Source organism: Otolemur garnettii, unplaced genomic scaffold, assembly GCF_000181295.1.
Source record: "Otolemur garnettii isolate 467f Iridium unplaced genomic scaffold, OtoGar3 scaffold00093, whole genome shotgun sequence".
Classification (NCBI taxonomy): Eukaryota; Metazoa; Chordata; class Mammalia; order Primates; family Galagidae; genus Otolemur; species Otolemur garnettii.
Genome location: NW_003852488.1, coordinates 889,423 through 909,603, shown reverse-complemented (window position 1 = coordinate 909,603; position 20,181 = coordinate 889,423). Strand labels below are relative to the sequence as shown.

The 20,181-nt window shown below is 32.7% G+C and overlaps 1 protein-coding gene across 2 annotated transcripts in view; it reads right to left on the bottom strand.

Annotated features, from left to right (window-relative positions):
* ADAD1 (adenosine deaminase domain containing 1) overlaps window positions 1-20,181 on the bottom strand; it is a 34,709-nt gene that overhangs the window by 3,055 nt on the left and 11,473 nt on the right. The window contains exons 5-11 of one of the 2 annotated variants that reach the window (XM_003795517.1): window positions 19,647-19,715; window positions 16,281-16,406; window positions 12,139-12,262; window positions 10,401-10,571; window positions 8,749-8,978; window positions 4,401-4,638; window positions 901-1,030 (exon numbers count right to left, since the gene is read on the bottom strand). In XM_003795517.1, the coding sequence (XP_003795565.2) occupies window positions 901-1,030; window positions 4,401-4,638; window positions 8,749-8,978; window positions 10,401-10,571; window positions 12,139-12,262; window positions 16,281-16,406; window positions 19,647-19,715 (1,088 nt within the window). The remainder of the gene's footprint in view (window positions 1-900; window positions 1,031-4,400; window positions 4,639-8,748; window positions 8,979-10,400; window positions 10,572-12,138; window positions 12,263-16,280; window positions 16,407-19,646; window positions 19,716-20,181) is intronic. The other variant, XM_012808727.1, reaches the window with a different exon arrangement.

The window sequence follows — 20,181 nt, the reverse complement described above, 5'->3', positions numbered from 1 at the left end:
ACTTATAACCTCTTTATGCCACCAAAATCAGAAATTATGTAGGTAAGCTTTTATACTTAAAAATATGTGACTTGTAGTTAATATACCTGCTTTTATAGGTTGTAATCACATAGTCTGAGCATTAAAGTGTTGGTAAAATTGAGAGATTTTCATACAGTACTGTATTACTTTTGAAATTCAGTTATCAAACAGAATTTTTATGTAATATTTAATAATGTTAACATGGAAGAGTGTTTATGTCATGTTGATTTAAAAGAGATTAAAAAATTTATCCAGTATGATCTTAACATTTTAAATATGTGCATACAAAAATACACATACATAAGAAACAAAATAATATACTTACATTAAAAGATCAAGAGCACAGTATCTATGCATGGTAAGTGGGATTACAAGTAATATTTTTCTTCTATATTTTTAAACATTTTCCAAATTTTCTACTTAAGCCTGTATTATATTTGTATGAAAAAACCAAAGGCTGTATATGTCATTTACTAAAACAGGTCCAAATCACATGTTGAAATTAAAGCTTTAGGTAGAAAACTACTTTATATGGATATTAAATATTATTTTGGAATACTTAATATTCTATTGTTACCACAATTAATGTCATATAGAGATAAAACTGTATTACTATTTTATTTCTCTGGGTATGATATAGTAAGTTTTGAGCAATTTTGTTGAAGCAAGTATGTATCATACCAAAGTGGCTACCTTAAGCGGCAATATTTCTTTATATATCCAGTTTCTGGCATATGCACTTAAAAAAATTAATTTTACCATTATCTGGTAATATCTTGTATTCAAGAATTCTTAAATAAACTTTTGCTGCATATAATCAATAAAATTAATGTCTTAAATTTTATTTCCCTCATTAACTTCATTTCTTTAAGGACTTACCTTAGCTGCATGATATGTACTAGCTTCAAGTAGATCTTTTTTAGCTTCTTTGGCAAGCAGGTTAAATCGACTTAACATTGCAGCCTTACAAAGTCGACTTGCCATTGACACACCGCTTTTAAATGGGGAACTAAAAAAGAAAAGAATGAAACATACACTAATCATAATTTGAAGGTTTGTGGTAAAAATTGTGGAGATTAAAAATCAACATAGTCTATAAAATATTTATTGATTCCATTATGTATGATACATAAAATGAAGTTATTTTACATGAAAATAATTTTTAATATTTACTTCCTAAAGCTAACCTTTTATAGTTTAACTTATCATAGTAGTGTATCAAAACTTAATGCAGAAGACTGATATTTGAAATATTTCTACTGTTTGAAGCAAAATTTATCTATGATAATAAAAATAAATTAGAACAGTGGTTTTATCAGGAATTAACTAGAAGGGGGTGGATGATGAAAATATCCTGCATTTTGACTGGGATGATGGTTACATAGGTAAATTAAATATATCAAAATTCATGAAACTGTATAATGTGCAGGTAAATTTTAACTCAATAAAAAAATAACATATACACAGCCACTTCATGACCCTCTACATACACGTGAATGCATGTACATGTGGATGTGTAATTTGTCTGGGTTTCTAATAAAAGTGGGTGCACAGGTCACAAATCTTTTCACTATTGTAACTTTTTGCTTTCATTATATCCTCTCAGTTCTTGATAATAGATTACAAAAATTGCCCAACTCCTTCATTTTTCCTGGTCTCCATGCTCTTTACAATGTGACTTATCATATCCTTCATCAACATGTGTGGTTAGTTTTCCCTTCCGTTGAATTATACTATCCTTGTGATTTGCTTTGGTGAACAGGACAGTGCGACAGTTTTGAGCCTAGGTCTGTGTTCTAATTTTCTTGGGACCCTTTCATTTGTCCTGTGAATCTGCTGGAACTAGCCAATTAGATGGTAAGAAAACACATGAGTGAAGGTAACCTAATCTGATAGTTGACCCACAGCTCTGAATCACCTCAGAATGGGTGCTTGAGTATTTTCTTGATGTTGTTCTCATGAAAATAGTGTTTCGATTTTTTCCTCTTCTCTGCCAATTTTGGAAATAATCTATTACTAGAAATTCATCCATTTCACTCAGGTTTTAAATTATATTTGAATGGTTATACTAAATAGCTTTAATTCTTTTAATTTCCCCTATTTCTAAGCAATTTCTTATGTATTATTTTATATGATTTTTCACAGAATCAGCTGTTTGTAAGTTATTCTCCTTTGTTTTTAGATTTTACATTTCTAGTCATTCCTTCATTCTTCTTAGTGTATTTCCATTATTTATTGATATAAGCACTTAAGGCTTTGACTTCTCTATTTAGCTTTGTTTGAAATCTATATCCTACATTCTGATATGTAATGCTTTCAATATCCTTGTATTCTAAATATTCTGCAATTTCAGTTTATATTTCCCTTTGAGCTAACAGCTGTTTTATTTATGTGTATAGGTGAGTCTGTCATTAACATTTTCTCCCAGGAAAAGTAGCTTCTTCTAGTATTCTAGGTTTTTTATTTATAGTTTTATCTCATAATCAGAGAATATTATCTGCATTGTTTTTAGTTTTTGGAATTTGAGCTTTTCTTTATGGCCTAATATATTGTATATTTTTTAACAACATGCCATACGTTCTTGAAAAGTAGCTGTATATATATATTTTTATGGCACTTAGTTTTTAATTAAATCTACTTTATTATTTAAAATAGCTATATCCTTGTTTACTGTTTTGCCCACTTGATCTACTATGAAGTAGAAGAGGTGAATTATTGTCTCTACTAATAGTGTTTCTATTTTTACTCATCTTCTATAATTTCTGCTTTATTTGTGTTGATACTATGTCACTTGCAGTGAAAGTATCTATGACTATTCTATCTGATGAATTATACTCTTTATAATGTATAATTTTTTTTTTTTTAGAGATAGAGTCTCTCTTTGTCACCCTTGGTAGAATGCAGTGGCATCACAGCTCACAGCAACCTCAAACTCTTGGGCTTAAGGAATTCTCTTGCCTCAGCCTCCCAAGTAGCTGGGACTACAGGTGCCTGCCACAACACCCAGCTATTTTTTGTTGCAGTTTGGCTGGGGCCAGGTTTGAACCTGCCTCCCTCAGTATATGGGGCAGCGCCCTACTCTCTGAGCCACAGGCACCACTCTTTTTTTTTTTGAGAGAGTCTCACTTTGTTGCCCTTGGTAGAGTGCTATGAAGTCATAGCTCACAGCAATAGCAAATTCTTAGGTTCGAATGACTCTCTTGCTTCCGCCTCGTAGGTAGCTGAGGCTACAGGTGCCCACCACAATGCTCAGCGATTTTTAGAGACGAGGTCTTCCTCTGGCTTAGGCTGGTCTCAAACCTGTGAGCAAAGGCAATCCACCTGCCTTGGCCTTCCAGAGTACTAGGATTACAGGTGTGAGCCACGGAGCACAGCCTATACTCTTTATAATGTTAAGGAGTCCTCCTTTGTCTTATTTTAACCCTTTGAGACTTATTATACCTTGTCTAATATTTAGATTACATCTTCCACTTTCTGTTTGTAATCACTAAGTATCTGGCCATAATAAATGAGTTAAACTCATATTACATTTATTAACTTCATCTTTGTTATACTATATTTTTTAATGTCTTTCATCGAAGACTTGTTTTATTTATGTGTGTGGTTGAGTTTGTTATTAATAGTAAAACACTAATTTATGTTGATCCAAGGCATACTAGTGTAATTCATCCTACTTGAAATAGTGTTACCCTTGACTGAGTCCATACCATTCATTGGTATGGACTCAGTCAAGCACCCTACAGGGTTATTGGAACAAAGTAGTGGTACTAAAGTTCTCACATTTAGGCTCGGCGCCTGTAGTTAGGGTGCCAGCCATATACACTGGAGCTGGCGGGTTTGAATCCAGCCCGGGTCTGCCAAACAACAATGACAACTACAACCAAAATAGTCAGGCGTTGTCCCAGCTACTTGGGAGGCTGAGGCAAGAGAATCGCTTAAGCCCAAGAGTTTGAGGTTGCTATGAACTGTGACACCACGGTACTCTACCTAGGGTGACAGCTTAAGACTTTGTCTCAAAAAACAAAACCAAAAAAAGTTCTCACACTTAAGTGCATATAGGGAGTATTTGAAAAGGCATGTTAAAAAAAATAGAGATTCCTGAGCCCCAGATACAGAAATTCAGATTCAGCAGGATAAACTGAATTTTGAAAAAATTACATGATGCTAATGGTCATGAAATAACACTTGGAAAAGCAGATTATGAAGCTGTATTACTCAGGCTTTTTAAAAAAAACTAGTTTGATATTTGCAACATAGTTATAATCAACTAATGATAGTAATTATTATTGTTCAGAATTCAACAAATGGTTACAAAAATGCAATAAAATGTATTCTTTTGCTTAAGTAATATTATTTTTAAAGAAATTAGTAACTCTAACCTTTCAGTGATCTTTCCACTTAGGCCATCCACAATCTCCAAAGAAATATCCCCTTGTGCCCAATTCAGACTCAGGGATTTATATTCCAAGTTTATCTGAAGTGGATATGCACAGGGTACTAAACTAATATGAGGTCTATTGACCAAGTAAAACATTGGAAGTTTCGAAGTTAACGCATCATCAACACGTTGCTTTATAGCAATTTCTAAGCCTCTAGTATCACTGCAATTCCCGTCACCTAGAAAGCAAAAACAAAATACTCAGAAGTTCAATATCAAAAGGCTGTAACAACAACAAAAGACAAGAAAAAAAATTGGAAACAGTCAAAAGTCCATTTCTTTATCTTTTATCTTTCAACCTTCTCTCTTACTTCTGCTCTCTTAGATCTTCCATAGTTTTTACCAAAACCAGGACAAGGTAATAAGTCAGAATTTCCAATAAAAAAAAGACTCTTATACAGAAAGTAGAGTCATTCTAGTGAATGAAAACAAAGACCCAGAAAGAAACTGGTACTTTTTAGAAGGTTTTTCCAGAGATAACTGGCTCATTCTGTCTTGAATTCTTCTGATTACAGTAAGAAATGAGCACATGATGCAGAAGATAAATGTGGCTGAGAAATAGATAAAAGTTATTTCTCATGTCTAAGGGCCACAAGTTAAATGTTCCAATAATATATGTTCAATTTCGCAACACAAAGTAATTTAAAGAATTAACATCTCTGGTTAAAACTGTGGCCAAGTTTGAAAACTTCCTAGTTTTTATCTTTCAACCTTCAAGACTGAATTCTCAGTCTTAACTATTGAAGATGACACAATGTCGCTATTATAAAATACTGAGCTGCATCAAACTTCAAAACAGAAGTTAAGCAGCAGTCACTCCTATTTGAAAATAATCATAAAGCAAATCTCTTTCCTTCTTAGGTCAGAGGTTCTTACAAATAATAGAAGAATCTTTGTATACCACTAGACATATTTCATAAAAAAATTTTATTTGCTTATCATTAAAATTGTTGAGATGGTTACTAGGAATTCATTTTGACTACGTGGCACTAAGAAAATAATCTAAAATGGACATAAGTTGCTTCTGATATCCTTTTTCTAAATATTTCTTTTAAGTATTCAAAATCAAGAGTAACAAATGAAGGCTAGTCAAATTAAAAATATATTTGGGCACAGAAAAAACATGCATATAACTAAGGTCTGAAAAAGTTATTGTATCTATAACAAAGAGTAGATATGTATTTAAAAGAAAATCAAATGTATTTATTACACACTGGAAGGGATGACACTTGTTATTCCTAAAAAAACAAACATATTTGTAAAAAGAAAAAAACCTTATAAGTCAAACTCCTCATCAGATTATTATACATCAAATTGTTTCACCTAGATATTATAATGGGAAGTATAAAAACTAAAGTAATAGACAAAAAGGTAATTTATAATTTAAGTTTTTTTCCTTTTCATATGTATATATTAATGATTTACTGTACGTAAAGTATGATTTTGATTATGTCTTTTTTTTTTTTTTGAGACAGCGTCTTACTTTGTCGCCCTTGGTAGAGTCCTATGGCATCACAGCTCACAGCAACCTCTAACTCTTGGATTTAAGCAATTCTCTTGCCTCAGTCTCCCAAGTAGCTGGGACTATAGATGCCTGCCACAACACCCAGTTATATTTTTGGTTGCAGTTGTCATTGCTTGGTAGGCCTGAGCTGGATTTGAACTTGCCAGCTTTGGTGTATGTGGCTGGTGCCCTTAGCCACTGAGCTACAGGCACTGAGCCGATTTTGATTATATCTTGAGAGTAAATATTGTTCCTAGAAAAATATATCTTTAAGATTATATTTTATAATTCAAATTTTTTTATGCATTGAAAATGATGTGAAATAAATTTCAAGGTTAAAGTTAAAGGTTAAATTCATTCAAAGACTATGATAGAAGACCTGATAGAAATTCATACATTAAAGATCAGAAGCAGCAGCATGAGAAGTTATAAAAACTGGGTTTGAGTCCAGGCTCTGACAATAAGCAAACTGACTTACTTTAGGCAAGTATTTTTATTAGCATTCTGAATTTCATATTCCTAATTTGAAAAAAGAAAACAAAAGAATTGTATAACCAAATCTCTAAGATTATCAACTACTTTTTAGAAGTCTATGAATTATGTTTATAATAGATTCCTTCAATAGGAGGAAATTAGCATTTAGTGTTCTCTACAATTCACTTCAGTATGTGAAAGGCACTTCTAGCTGAAAATACCTCTGGACAAACATTTTTGAAGTATTTAGACAATGAACTTATTTTACTAGGGGTTACCAAATTCATAAAACATTGTAAAAAAGCTAGAAAATGAACATAAATCCAGCTATTTCTCAGTATCCAAGTAAACTGAAATTGTTTTTCCAGATTACTCTGAATAAGTTTCTATTGAAATAAAATTCCTTTTAATTCAAGCCTAGCTCTTATGTTTTAAATTTCAAAAGACTACCACAAAATGACAAAATACCATAAAGTGACAGAATGAACATCTGTAGAGGATCTCCGATCCTCTTTCCCAAAGCACCAGAAAGGATTCACTCTGGAATTTCCTTATCCACTTGGCTGCTCACTATAATTTAGGGCATCTTTACCCACAAGCGAGTAGTTATTTTCATACATACGTGTGGTTCTTTTTAATAGAGCCCATTGGCAATGCACCTTCTGAAATGAGACAAAACTGTTTAATTGGGCTTCTTTCCTTCCCAAGGAAGATTGGTTTAATAGAATCCTTTGTGACTTAGCTATTAACTTAATTTTTCTCCCTATAGCCACAAACTCAGCTTTCAGTCTAGGGAAGCTTCAGACAGGGTACAAAAACTGACTGCCCTCACCTTCCCATAATCTCATCCTCCTGCTTCCTGAGTCCATTCATTCTCCCTAATAATTTATTGTCCCAAAAGAATTGTCTACATTCCCTGTTTCCCCTCTCACATATGAAAAAGGGTATATGAGTTTCTGTATTATACTGAGTAATTTGGTAATCACTCTGATTCCCATCCCTGTTTCCCAGATTCCCATCCCTGTTTCCCATGCACATTAATAAATCTACATGCTTTTCTTCTATTAAAATCTGTTTTTGCAGGTTTTTAGTGAACCTTCTTCCCTTTGCCTCTACAATACTCTTTCTATACATAAATGATCTATTAAATTAACATAGGTTTTAAAGAACCAAAATAAAGAATTGTATAGTTCTTTTAAGGCTTAACAGAAAAGGGGACAAGGTCATTATGTTTAAAGAATTAGATTTAATATTTATTGTCTCTTAGTACAGAACCCTATATAAGAAAGATTTTTTTTTTTTTTAAAGAAGTGGAGTATTCAACTAATGGAATAGGTTGTCTTTAAATTTTACATGTCACATTATTGAATGCTTTTAAACTAGTCTTAAATGCTCTCTATCTGGAACTGCATTAAAATAGAAACTTTTCACTAAAAATCATTTTGAATCTTTTGAATTGTGAATCAAGTAATGCATTTCCTGCACAAATCAAATAAACATTTCTCTTTTTACAATAACTTGTATGCATATGAAACTGAAAAAAAAGCACAGTAAGTGAAGTTCCTAAAAAAACAGGCATAAAATATATTAAGAAAAAACAAGAAAAAAAAAAAACAGAATTAGCACAGCCTAAAAAAAAAAGCAAGATCTAAAGTTTGCACATGCATTCATTTCCAAAAATTACAATAAGCAAAGAATGCCCAAGTGATGGTAGTAAATTGTTTCACAAGGATAACTAAACTGTGAAATAAACAAGGCCTTGTGAAAACTGCTGAAATGAGCCCCACAACTGCTTGCCAATGAGGTCTGTAAAGCCATTCAAATATAAATTCAGCATTCTTAAATATCTCCCACCAAAGAATTACTAATTAATGTTATTTGTGTTGTTATTTCATATTCATTTGATCAAAAGTATAAAAATGTATAAGGAAAGACCCCTAATGGGCACTTAACATTTTTCTTATTTCAAGGATAAGTCAATATAAGCTTTTAAATTTGATAAGTTCAAGGAAGCATCTTTTTACAAAATAAAAGGAGGAAAATCAAATATTATACAAACAAAAGTTTAGTTTCAAGACAGAATATACCAAATTGGCTAAGTAAAATATTAATTCCTGGCTTCCCAATGCAAAAGTCACATCATATTAGGTGTGATTAAAAGTTGCTGTGAAACAAGCAGCTCAACCTAAACAGTGAATTTATGTCTTGACCTTAAAGTTTAATGTATGCAAAGGCTGGATTTATGTCAATAAGTAAAATACAGAGTATTTACTTAGGGAAAAAGGTTAGGAGGTACTAAAAGTCCACTCACCAACAAGTATACTGCTGACATAAACTGGCTGTATAAAGTGACTCAGCAATGCTCCCTGTACACCAAGCACTTCCCATCTTGTCAATTTGTCACTTGAGGACATACTGCTTACTCTATTAACAACATCTGCTGGACAGTAAACAGTCAGATAAATTTTTCCTTCAACAGCCACATGGAGACTCAGTTCTTCGTTGGCTTCAAATGCAGATATAGAATGTGGATTCAGACGTCTGGGGAAAGAAAAAAAGTTTCTTCTTTAAAAAAAAAGTTGACAGAGTAAAATCTACATGTACCTCAGATTTATTCTCTAAAATGTTTAACTTACAAGTAGAAATTTATTTTCAATAACAAATATAGATACAAGCACAAAGCAAGGTTAGGAATGGAGTGACTTTATTCTACAAGATTAATATAAAACAGAAATTAACCATATTTAGAACTTCTAGCATAGGCACTTTTCATAATTTCATCTTTCCTATGTCCCTTAAAAAAAAATCAAAAGAAAAACTAATTTTTTTTTCTTTTGAGGCAGTGTCTCAAGCTATCACCCTGGGTAGAGAGCTGTGGCATCACAGCTCACAGCAACCTCAAACTCCTGGGCTCAGGCAATTCTTCTGACTCAGCCTCTCAAGTAGCTGGGACTAGAGGTGCCTGCCATAATGCCTGGCTACTTCTTTGTTGCAGTTGTCATTGTTGTTTGGCAGGCAAATCCAGGCCAGGGATTAACTGCCCCCAGCTCTTGTGAATGTGGCTGGCGCCCTAGCTGCTAAGGTATAGGTGCTGAGCCAAAAGAAAAACTAATTTTTGTCCCCATCACAGTTTGTTATTTTCTTGAAAATATGATGAGGACATCAAAAACAAAGAAAACTGACAATTCTTTAAGATTCAACTCCAACAAAATATAACAAAATCTAAAATTATTTTTCTTGAAGTTTGTGGACTTTGACCTTATTTTTAAAGGGTTAGTGGAGGAATTTTTGTGAAAGTATTACCCATTATCATTAAATGGTCAGATTTGAGGTGAATTTTACTTTTCTCTTTGTCAGTACTATTTAAATTTTATATACCTGATGCTACACATTCATCAAAGCAAAGCTTTGGCCATACCCTGCTGTATTTGTATGTGAATAGCATATATGTTCATAAAGTTTATGAGGTCTTAAAAAAAGAAAGGGGATGTTAAATGTTATAAAAAGGTACAAGAAACTTTTATGTACAGATTGAACGTCCCTTATCTGAAATGCTTGGGATCAGAAGTACTTCCTATTTTGGATTTTTTTCAGATTGTGAAATATTTGCTTTATACTTATTGATTGAGTAACCCAAATTTGAAAACTCAAGATCCAAGATGTCTAATGAACATTTCCGTTGAGCATCATGTTGGTGCTCACAAAGTTTTTAAGTCTGGAATATTTCTAATTTTATATTTCCAGATTTGGGATGCTCAACCTGTAGCAATAATAGATCAAGTTGAATGGAGAGAAAGGGTAAAGGATTTGTGGTCTCCTACAGGCAACAAACAATCACTTAAGGCTGGAGGGAGAATACAGACAGATAATTATTATAAAACTTACTTGATCTATTTGCGATAGTGATTCAGAATATATGGCATGTCCATCCTACTTGTTTTTAACAACTTCCACAATACTTACAACTGTGACTTAATCTGGGCTGATCCTTTTGGCAATTGGTTCATATAGAGGTAAATGTTGATATTCTGTTTAAGAGTGAGTAGATCAGAAGCTGGTTCTGTACAAAATATTGATTTTTCCATCATAGCAGGATTTTTGCTGTAGAAGAGCAGAAGTTGTCTATAAAAGTACCTAAAATAAATGTAATAACTTTATCAAATAATAGAATTTATAAAAGATGTATCTTAATGATCATAGCCATATGTGTCATAAGCAATGTTCCTGTATGTCAAAAGTTTTGATATTAACACAATTCCTAAAATAATCTTAGCTTTAATGAAAAGTTAGGCCCCTCAAGAAGTCCTCAACTGGAGCTTAGTCTACCCCATAACCTGCCCTAAAACACCATTTCTTGACTTCCACTATACTTTCATTTCACATTTGAGTCTTTAACAATCAAAATGAAAGTCCCATTTCTCTAATGATTTCATCCTTCTTCCTTGGCCAGTTCTGCTCTCAGCCTCCTAGGTGAAGAGTCAACTTTTTATCTTACTTATATTTCTCCTTCTTTACCAAAATAAACTACTACAACAACAGCAATACTATAGTTCCTGTTCCCTAATGGTTATAAAGGAAAAAACACATAGAAACAATAGAGTGAAAACTATTAGTTAAGAAGTACTCTTATAATAAAAATATTGGACATACTGTTTTGCTTATTTAAAAAATGATTTTAAGATGTATTTCATTCAATCCCATCAGAAATATATATATAAAAAAATTAAGCAATAATATACCATTCCAAGGATAGGCTCTTTTAAAGAGGCCAAATAATTCTGTAAACACTAGGCAGACAGGAGTGCAATGAGTTGCATTATCTTCATGGATCTGCTGAATAATCTTTCTTTTAAAACTACAGAATTCTTTATTACAGAAACATACATACTTACATTTTTATGGTAAAAATACTGTATAAATTTGTTTTAAACTACAGCAGCAAAGAAAACACCAACAATAAAAAGTGAGTGTGGAGAGATTAAACAAGAACAGCAGAAAATCATAACTGCTGAAGCTGAATTTTATTCAGGGAATTTATTATCCTATTCTCACTTTTTTTTTTATAACAAAAAGTTTGATAAAAAGTAAGTTCCTAGCTTAAAAAGAATCAAAGCTGGTGAATAGGAAGGCAACACTCATTTCCTACTTTTTAAGTTTTCATATAAAAGGACTTCAAATTCCTGCTTCTCCCATTTGCTATTTACTCTGCTTATGAGCAGAGTGACAGACGAATCTGGAAAAAGAAATGAGGTATGTTTACCTCAGCCCCATTCTGACACATAATAGCCTGAAGAATATTTTAGTTATATTCCATATGTAAACTCTGCATGAACCTGTCAGTTTCTGGTGCTGGGATAGTATGGCTAATTCAGAGTGATATCTACTTGGTACATATCTAAAGCTATACTTTCCAGTAACTTCAGTCAGTAAAAAAGATGTTATTTTTATCTTTTTAAACGGGGGGCTCCTAAAACTAAGTTCATAGAATCTTAATAGTGAAAGCCTCCAAGATCCACAGACTAGCTCCTGTTAGTTACTATAATAAGGTTTAAGTAATCAGTAATCAGATGACTTAGATAAGAGTATGTCACGTCTTGGCTTAATGATTAGTAAACTCCATTTGTAAATAGACATTTATATGTAGTTACTTTGGGATGAAAATATTAGTATTTGTTGGCATTAAATGTATCTATTACCTTACCTAAGGAGAGACCTTCTTGCTGTAACAACAGCATGAGTGTCATGTAACACTCTTCCATTTGGCTTAATGCACTGGCTATAATTGTATTCGCCTGTGCCTATAGCTACAACTTCGTGATGTCCAGCTGAAAGAAAAAGGTGAACAGCAGCAGGTTAATTTAACCTCCCTCTTCCCTAGGTTCAGCCTTCACCTCTATTCCACCATTTTTAATTAAGTAAAATATATTGACCAAAAGAAAAAATAATTCCACAATTTCAAATAAGAGTCTTAGAATCTTATAAGAAGCAAAATTTCCAAAGTGGTATCCCTCTTGCCTATAATCCTAGCTCTCTGGGAGGCTTAGGTGGGAGGTTGGCTTGAGGTCAAAAGTTCAGGACCAGCCCTATTTCTACTAAAAATGGAAAAATTTAGCTGGACATGGTGGTATATTCTTGTACTTCCAGCCACTTGGGAGGCTGAGGAAGGATTGCTTGAGCCCAAGAGTTTGAGGTTGCAATGAGGCATAATGATACCATTACATTCTAGCTGGGGCAAAAGAGAGACAGACTCTTTTCTAAAATATAAAAAAAAAGAAAAGATTTTACAATTATAAAGTCAGCTATCTTATGATACACAATCTAAATTTTTATTATAATCAATAGTATAACCAAATATCCTTGATTTTCAGGTATGTAGCTATTTCTCCTACATCTAGATCCATTTGACCTTCTAGGAGACCTCACTTGCCATTCTATTTTTATCTATCTATATATACTGCCTCTTTTATTTTTCTTAACCCACTGTCTATAAACCAAATTGTCTTTTCTCTGTTTTACTGAAAGTGCTTTCTTGAAGAAACAAAACCTTATGCTTTTCCCAGGTAGCTTTGTTCCATTCAAACTTTTCTATGCCCCACTTAAAATGTCCTTGAAACTCTATGCTCCGAGAATACACAATTCAAATTGGCAGTCTTTTTTCCTCTCATACCCTAATTATGAGGTCTTTCTAATGCTTAGGAACAAGCTAAGCATTAGAAACAGAAAATCTCAGGTCTAGTCTTTCAAACAAGTTTGATTTTGCACCTGCAATGACCTAAAGGACTTACAGTAACCTCAGTAATCACTGAGGTTCTACCAAGTACCAGGCACTGAAATAGAAGTTAGGAGTAAAATATTGAGCAAGATGTGCCTTCATGAAGCTTCTAGTAGGAGAGACAGAAAAATGATTAAATAGCAGGGCACAGCGGCACACACTACTAGAGTCCCAGCTACTTGGAAGGCTAAGGTGGAAGGATCATTTGAGGCCAGGAGTTTGAGAAAAAAAGACTAAACAAACCTCAAATTGTGACAATGCTTTGAAGAAAACAAATATGGGGCTGATAAAATAATGAGAACAAAGGGTATCTCATACAGACTAGTTGCAGACTCCCTCCCTAACAAGCTGAAATTTCTCAGCATGAGTGTCAGAAAGGGTATTCTAGTCAAAAGAAATATTATGTACACAGCATCCTTGGCAGAGAGAGACTACCAGTATAAGTTGCTCCTGTCAAGGAGGGGGAGTTTGAAAGGACTGGTATAAGATGAAGCTAGAGAAAAAGACATTATATACATGGTAAAGAGTGTGGGTTTTACCCCAGAACTATGGGGAAGCTATTGAAGCAAAAACCATCTTGAGTCACATCTCAAGATCACTACTTCATGCACAATAAAGAAAACAATCAACAAAATGAAAAAGCATCTTACAAAATAGAAGAAAATATCTGCAAACCATTTATCCAACAAAGGGTTGACATCCAAACCATAAGTAACTCCCACAACTGTTTAAAAAAAGTTTTGATTAAAAAAATAGGTGAAGGACTCACAGACGTTTTTCTCAAGGAAGATTTACAAACAGTGCTCAACATTACTAATCATCAGAAAAATGCAAATCGAAACTACTGGGAGATAGCCATCTTAACAGATGTGAGGCTATTATCAAAAAGTCAAAACATAGTTAAGTTTTTAGTGAGGACGTAGCTGAAAAGTTATCCTATGTTATTAGTAGGAATATAAGTTTGTATAGTCATTTTGGAAAACAGTATGAAGATTCCCTAAGCAATAAATTATAATGGCCATATGATCTAGCAATCCTGGTTCTGGATATAAGATCCAAAGAGATATCTTAGCTCCCATGTTCAGCACAACATTATGCACAATAGCCAAGGAGGTATAGAAACCACCTAAGTGTCCCAACAGATGAATAAAAAGAGAAGTGAATAGGTAAAAAATACACTGGATTCTGTAACATGCAGGCAATAGTTAGCCTTGATAAGTAAACTTACCAAGAAGGAGCAGAGCAAAAAAGCTAAATTGAAGAAAAGAGTAAACAGGGGCTATAATTAGCTTCTTGATGAATTAAGGTGATAATGTCAAGAAAATAAAGACTTTAGCTTGTAAGAGGATCCATCTTCTACAGTTACAATAGAGAAGATGTGGCAGGGAAGAAAAGGACATCTAAATTTGTTAGCTTCTTATAGACTCAATTAAAAATGATGAGGCAAGGTTTCTCTGAATATATTTTAAATATGTGTCTAAGAATAAATATTAAATATGTATTGACTGTGTGAGGTACTCCAGTTACATTCACTTAATTGCACTCAGGACTTCCTATCCTATATTCACACTCATAATTTCTAAAACTACATTTATTTCCTGTCCATGCTCTTCTCCACAACTTCACACCAGCTTCTAGATTCCTTGCATAAATGGAAACACTACTCGGCTCTGTAAATGTGAAATGCTACATTTTTTACTCTTATTTAATCTATTGTTTGTCATCAACTTTATCTTATCACATCTATTTTTTCCCTTCTTTTAAGAGTTCATCTCTACTCTAATTTAGGCACTGTATCACAACCACCTAAGTTGTGCTCCCATAGTTCAGGTTCAACCTCTGTAATCTTTCGAAAAAAACTGTTGTCAATTATTGCTTAATTTTTCTTAATATCACAAATGAAATTTATTAAACTAAATGCAAAGTACTGCGCTAAATACTTTATTTACATTATCATATCTAATCCTAGCAACTCCAAGCAGTAGTATTATTTCTAATATATCTATTTTAACAAATGAGATGAAAATTAAGGCATAGAAATTTTAAGTTTATAACTTGCCCAGAGTAATTTAAGTAGCAGGGCTGACTCTGATGTTAATGCTCCCAACAATTACAGAACAAGGTCTAGTCCTGTTTAAAACCTTTCACAGATATTACAAATCCAACTTTTCAGTGGCTTTTAAGCCACTTTGTAATCTGCCCCTATTTTACCAATCTAACTATATTTTGCATTAGTCTTGTATGTAGACTACTCTGTACTAAAAATACATTTACCTTGTTGTTCCATAAACAGTCTCCCACTACTGTTCTGTTCCATTATGCCTCTCTCTCCAAATATGTTTTCCTTTCCTTTATTCATCCAAACTTTGGTAATACAGTTTCAGCTTAAATCTCACTTATTCCAAAACATTTTAATCCTATCATTCCTCTATGAATTTTCACATATTTTTGCAGTACAGAAAACAATTTTTAATTTTTTATCTTTTTGACAAGTATATATATGTCTTCTCTTCCTACTTAGATTATTATAACTCCTTAAGAACAGGAACTAAATTTCAAATTGTTTTTTATATAATTTATAATATCTGATTCAGAAATTAATACAAAGTATAGCTAATGGCCAACTCAGAACATTAAAGAGTAAACAAAAGATAAAAATATAGTTAGAATTGCCACATAACATCCACAATAATATGATTTTCCATATTTGATATTTTCCTATTTAAAAGTGAAGAAAAGATACTAATTTTTACAGCTGCCCTCTCAATGTTTGTTATAATGAAGGTTAGGTTTCAGGAGAACAGTAGTACTACCAGGGTTAAGGCTTAAAATGTGAGCCCTTTTGCCATTCTGCAGTTCATTATTGGTTCCTGGTCAGTGTACTTTATCTCTACCTCTGAGAACCTTTGTGTTTAATGACTCACACCTGCTGGAAAAGCCCACTTCAAATCAATCCAAGATCACTGTGAACAGAACAAAGATAGTTAACTAAAATACTAATATAATATAGTTGAGACTCTTAAGATACTAGTTTTTCTATGAAATAACACATCCCAAATATTTAGACTTACCTCTTTCAATTATAAAAGCAGCCAATGAATTGCTACATTTCAGATATTCTGAATGATTAGAAATTAGTTGATTAAATGTTTCTTTTACAATCTGAGAAATCTTTGCATATTGAATATGTCTCCCTTCTAGAAAAAAAAATCAAAATATGAACTTGAAAAACACTGTGCTTTCTCCTAGAGATGTTTTATTCATTATAACCTTACAATCAAATTAGTTAATAATTTACAGTCATATGCAGACAAATTTATGTCATGATAGAGATTTTAAAGTATTCAATTCTAAAAGCTCAAGTTACTGAGTTTTGCCTAACTTCTTATAAAAAGCTGTGTTAGTATTACACAGTAAGGGACTACTGATTTATATTTGTAGAATTTAGTCTGATAAGATATTCAAAGTCATATGAGACACAAGACAATTCTTTGTTGTGCAGGAACACACTTCAAGATGATCATCATCCCACTGAATGTCCACAGTCCTCCCCAATCCCTGTCATGATCAAAATACACATAAATACAAATAAATCCCTTATTACTTGCCCCACAGAACCACTACAAAACCACTAAGCTTTTAGACTCTTCAAATATTTTCTCATTTCCACTAAAGAAGTTCCAAACTTTGAAAGAGAATGAAGATGATTCTCTAAGTAACTGGGATTACCATGGAACAGTTTATAACCAAAGAATATACCTCAAAAGTTACTCGTGGATTATTAAAAAAAAAAAAAACAAACATGACAGAGTATCTCGAGTAGGGCCCTGGCAATTTTTTACTTTGTCTATAAATGATTCTATATGTCTTGGGAAGAAGCATTATTCTAGATAAGGAGAGTTTAATACATTTAAATACAGTGTTTCTCAAAGTTTGGTTGGAAATCACTGATAGATGGTTCCTGATCTTTCATGGTGGTTGCTGGTGGTCGATTAATCAAGATGTTTCCAGTTCATTTAATATTTTTCAGAGGAAAAAACATCAGTGAAACAGTTTTGCTCTCACGCACAGCATATATTTTAAATATGTATTTTTACAGAAATTCTTATCTGCTTAATGATCATTACTTTTTAAATGGTACATAAATGCTAGAAGTACAATATTAGTCTCTGCTAACATATAACTTACTTCAGCTAGTTCATTTACATGTTCTTGTAACCCCATTAAACATGTATTTTTCTGTAATCACAAAATGAAGCTCTCAGAGAAAGCAGAATGAACTACCAACTCTGTTTATCACCCAAACTGATGATACAGGAGAAAAAGTTTCTACTTTATGTTTTCTTAAAATTTAACTTTCTTGAAACAAAGTATACATTCAGAATTTTCCTCTCCAGATGCAATCACTATTATCAATTTCTTATGGATATTTTGAGAAACAATATATAAATATACACTGAAAATAAAAAATGGAACATGATAAACACTGCTTTTAGATTTGGTCTTAGACTTCAAAGGGAGACATTAGTCTTGCTTCATTCTTCCTAATGGTTTTACGGGATGAATGTACTACAATTTAATCATGTCCTCTACAGTTAAGCAATTATTTTGTGTTATGATACAGCATAAAAAAGCAAGCACACTGCAATTAGCGCTGACAGAACTGACATATGTGGAAAGAAAATGTTTGGCTGTGGACAATCATAAAGAACAATGGGAATTAACAATATACCAATAATACCTCTTAATCTTAGTTTAGTATGGAAATAAACAAACACTGTGAATATAATCAAATCTTACTAAATATCTTTTCTTAGTATTTGTGAATGAATGAGAAGCAAGTACGATATTGTTTTCCCTACACATGTGCTGGCTGTTGAGGGAATACATGTAAAATACCCTTACAAATTATTGGAAATGAACGATGAAATAAAAACATGACACAAAATGTCAGTTAACATCATTTTTTTTTATTTTAAGTTGCTGATTTCAAATGATATTTGGTATCATGAGTAACCTGAATCTATCTTCTGAGACAAATAGTACTATTTTCAAGGAAGATATGGTCCAATTAGAAAAACATGGCAAAGTAGATAGGTTGTGAAATAGCTGACTGGTCCATATCTGGCCCAATAGGAAGTGTTCAGAAGATTTTTGTCAGTCTCAAAAGCTTCCTCTTGGTTATAACATCCAACTCTTGTTTTCACTTGTGAGTTTTAAAGGATGATGTTTTTGCTCTCCCTTTTCTGACATGTGGGAACCTGACTTTACTTTTTTTTTTTATCTACACAACCTGACTTATTTTTTAACTACACAATCATTCTTTCTCACAGATTACCATCCTTTTTCTTGGGTGATAGCAATTTATATTATTTGGATAAATATAAATTGCTATAATCCAATTGCCTTGGATTCTACCTCATTATTCACTGAAAATGTTCACAGAAGATAAAAGGAAAGACAAGGGCCTACTTTCCACAATGGGAGATCACTGGTGTAGGATTGATCCCCTATGGCCCTTCTGTTCATCAATTCTTATGACTATCAGGCCAGAGGCTATATCTGTCTATTGGTGGATTTTGTCTCCTGAATGTGCCTATTTTCCCTGGTCTTGTCCTTTTACTGCATGCAAGCAAGAGACAATGGAAGACTAGATTGAACATACATAAAACTTTTCAAATCCTAAACTCTAGGTTTAGAAAATGCAAAAGGCGGCTCCTTTTAATTTTACAAATACTCTAAAGTGTGAAATGTGCCTACTATGTAGTAAATGTAGAAATTAAGAATAATTTCCTACCTTTCAAGAGATTTATAATATAAAAGGAAAAGTAAATAATAACTGCTATATAATTTTGAATGTGATGCCACACTATTTAGTGAGCATCTATGTGTGCCAGGCACTGATCTAAGTATTTTACATGTATGAATTCATTTAATCCTCACAGTAACTGTATAAAGTAATTACTATAATGGCTACTTTACAAATTGGGGAGAAAGGTACACAGAGAAGTAAGTGGTCCTTGGTCACAAAACTAGTATCTTGAATTGAAGCTATAGCTTTCTTGGGCTTAAGTGCCAAATAACTGCTATCAAAAGAAAGTGAACAGATTATTTGAAATGAATGCATAAAATGCATAACAAGCACCAGAATGGCATTGGTTTTCACTAATGACAAGCCCATCAAAGCAAAGCATTTTCAAAGAAGCTGATATGTGAAATTGACAAACCATCTCATTATGGGGGAGAAAAACCCTTTCTTTCATCTTTCTTCTTCATTCCTTAGTTCTGTTATTTTTAGCATAGTATAGAAGGAAATTTTCCTCTCTGTAGATGTGTGAAGGTTTGAATGATAAAATGTTAATGCATATTTTAATTATGTTACAATTTTTAATTGGGTTTTATCTTTTAAGAAAGAACATCATAAAAGACTTTCCTACCATAGTGTACTTTTGAAACATATGCTGGTTCAGGTGGAACAACAGGTTCTGCAGGGATAGGAGGAGGACCTATAAGTTAAAAAAAAAAGTAATATAAGGAAACATGACAATGTCCCAAAGAGCTAGTACTTAGCTATTTTGAAATAAAACAGCAATCTGAAAATGATTATTTTTTTTCTGTATATTTCTGCCAATTCTCAGCCATCAAATACCCATTAACTCAACCCTGATAAATTTCTTTTCTAATATTTTGAAATCATTTATGCAAACAAATTTCTAGGTTTCCTAATCTTACACTACAATATTGCTTGCTTTCTAACAGATGCAACAATCTGAAAATCCGTTAAAATGAAGTCCTATTGTATATTCTTATTAACAATTTTCTATTTACAATAATATTGTAGAAAACATTTAATTAATCATCTTTAAAAACTTTCATGGCACACCTAAAATCCTCCCACAGCCATGGCACAGCAGTTGATAATCAGTGCTCTAGACATTAAGGTATCAACTAAAGTAGTCAGTCTCTTAAGAA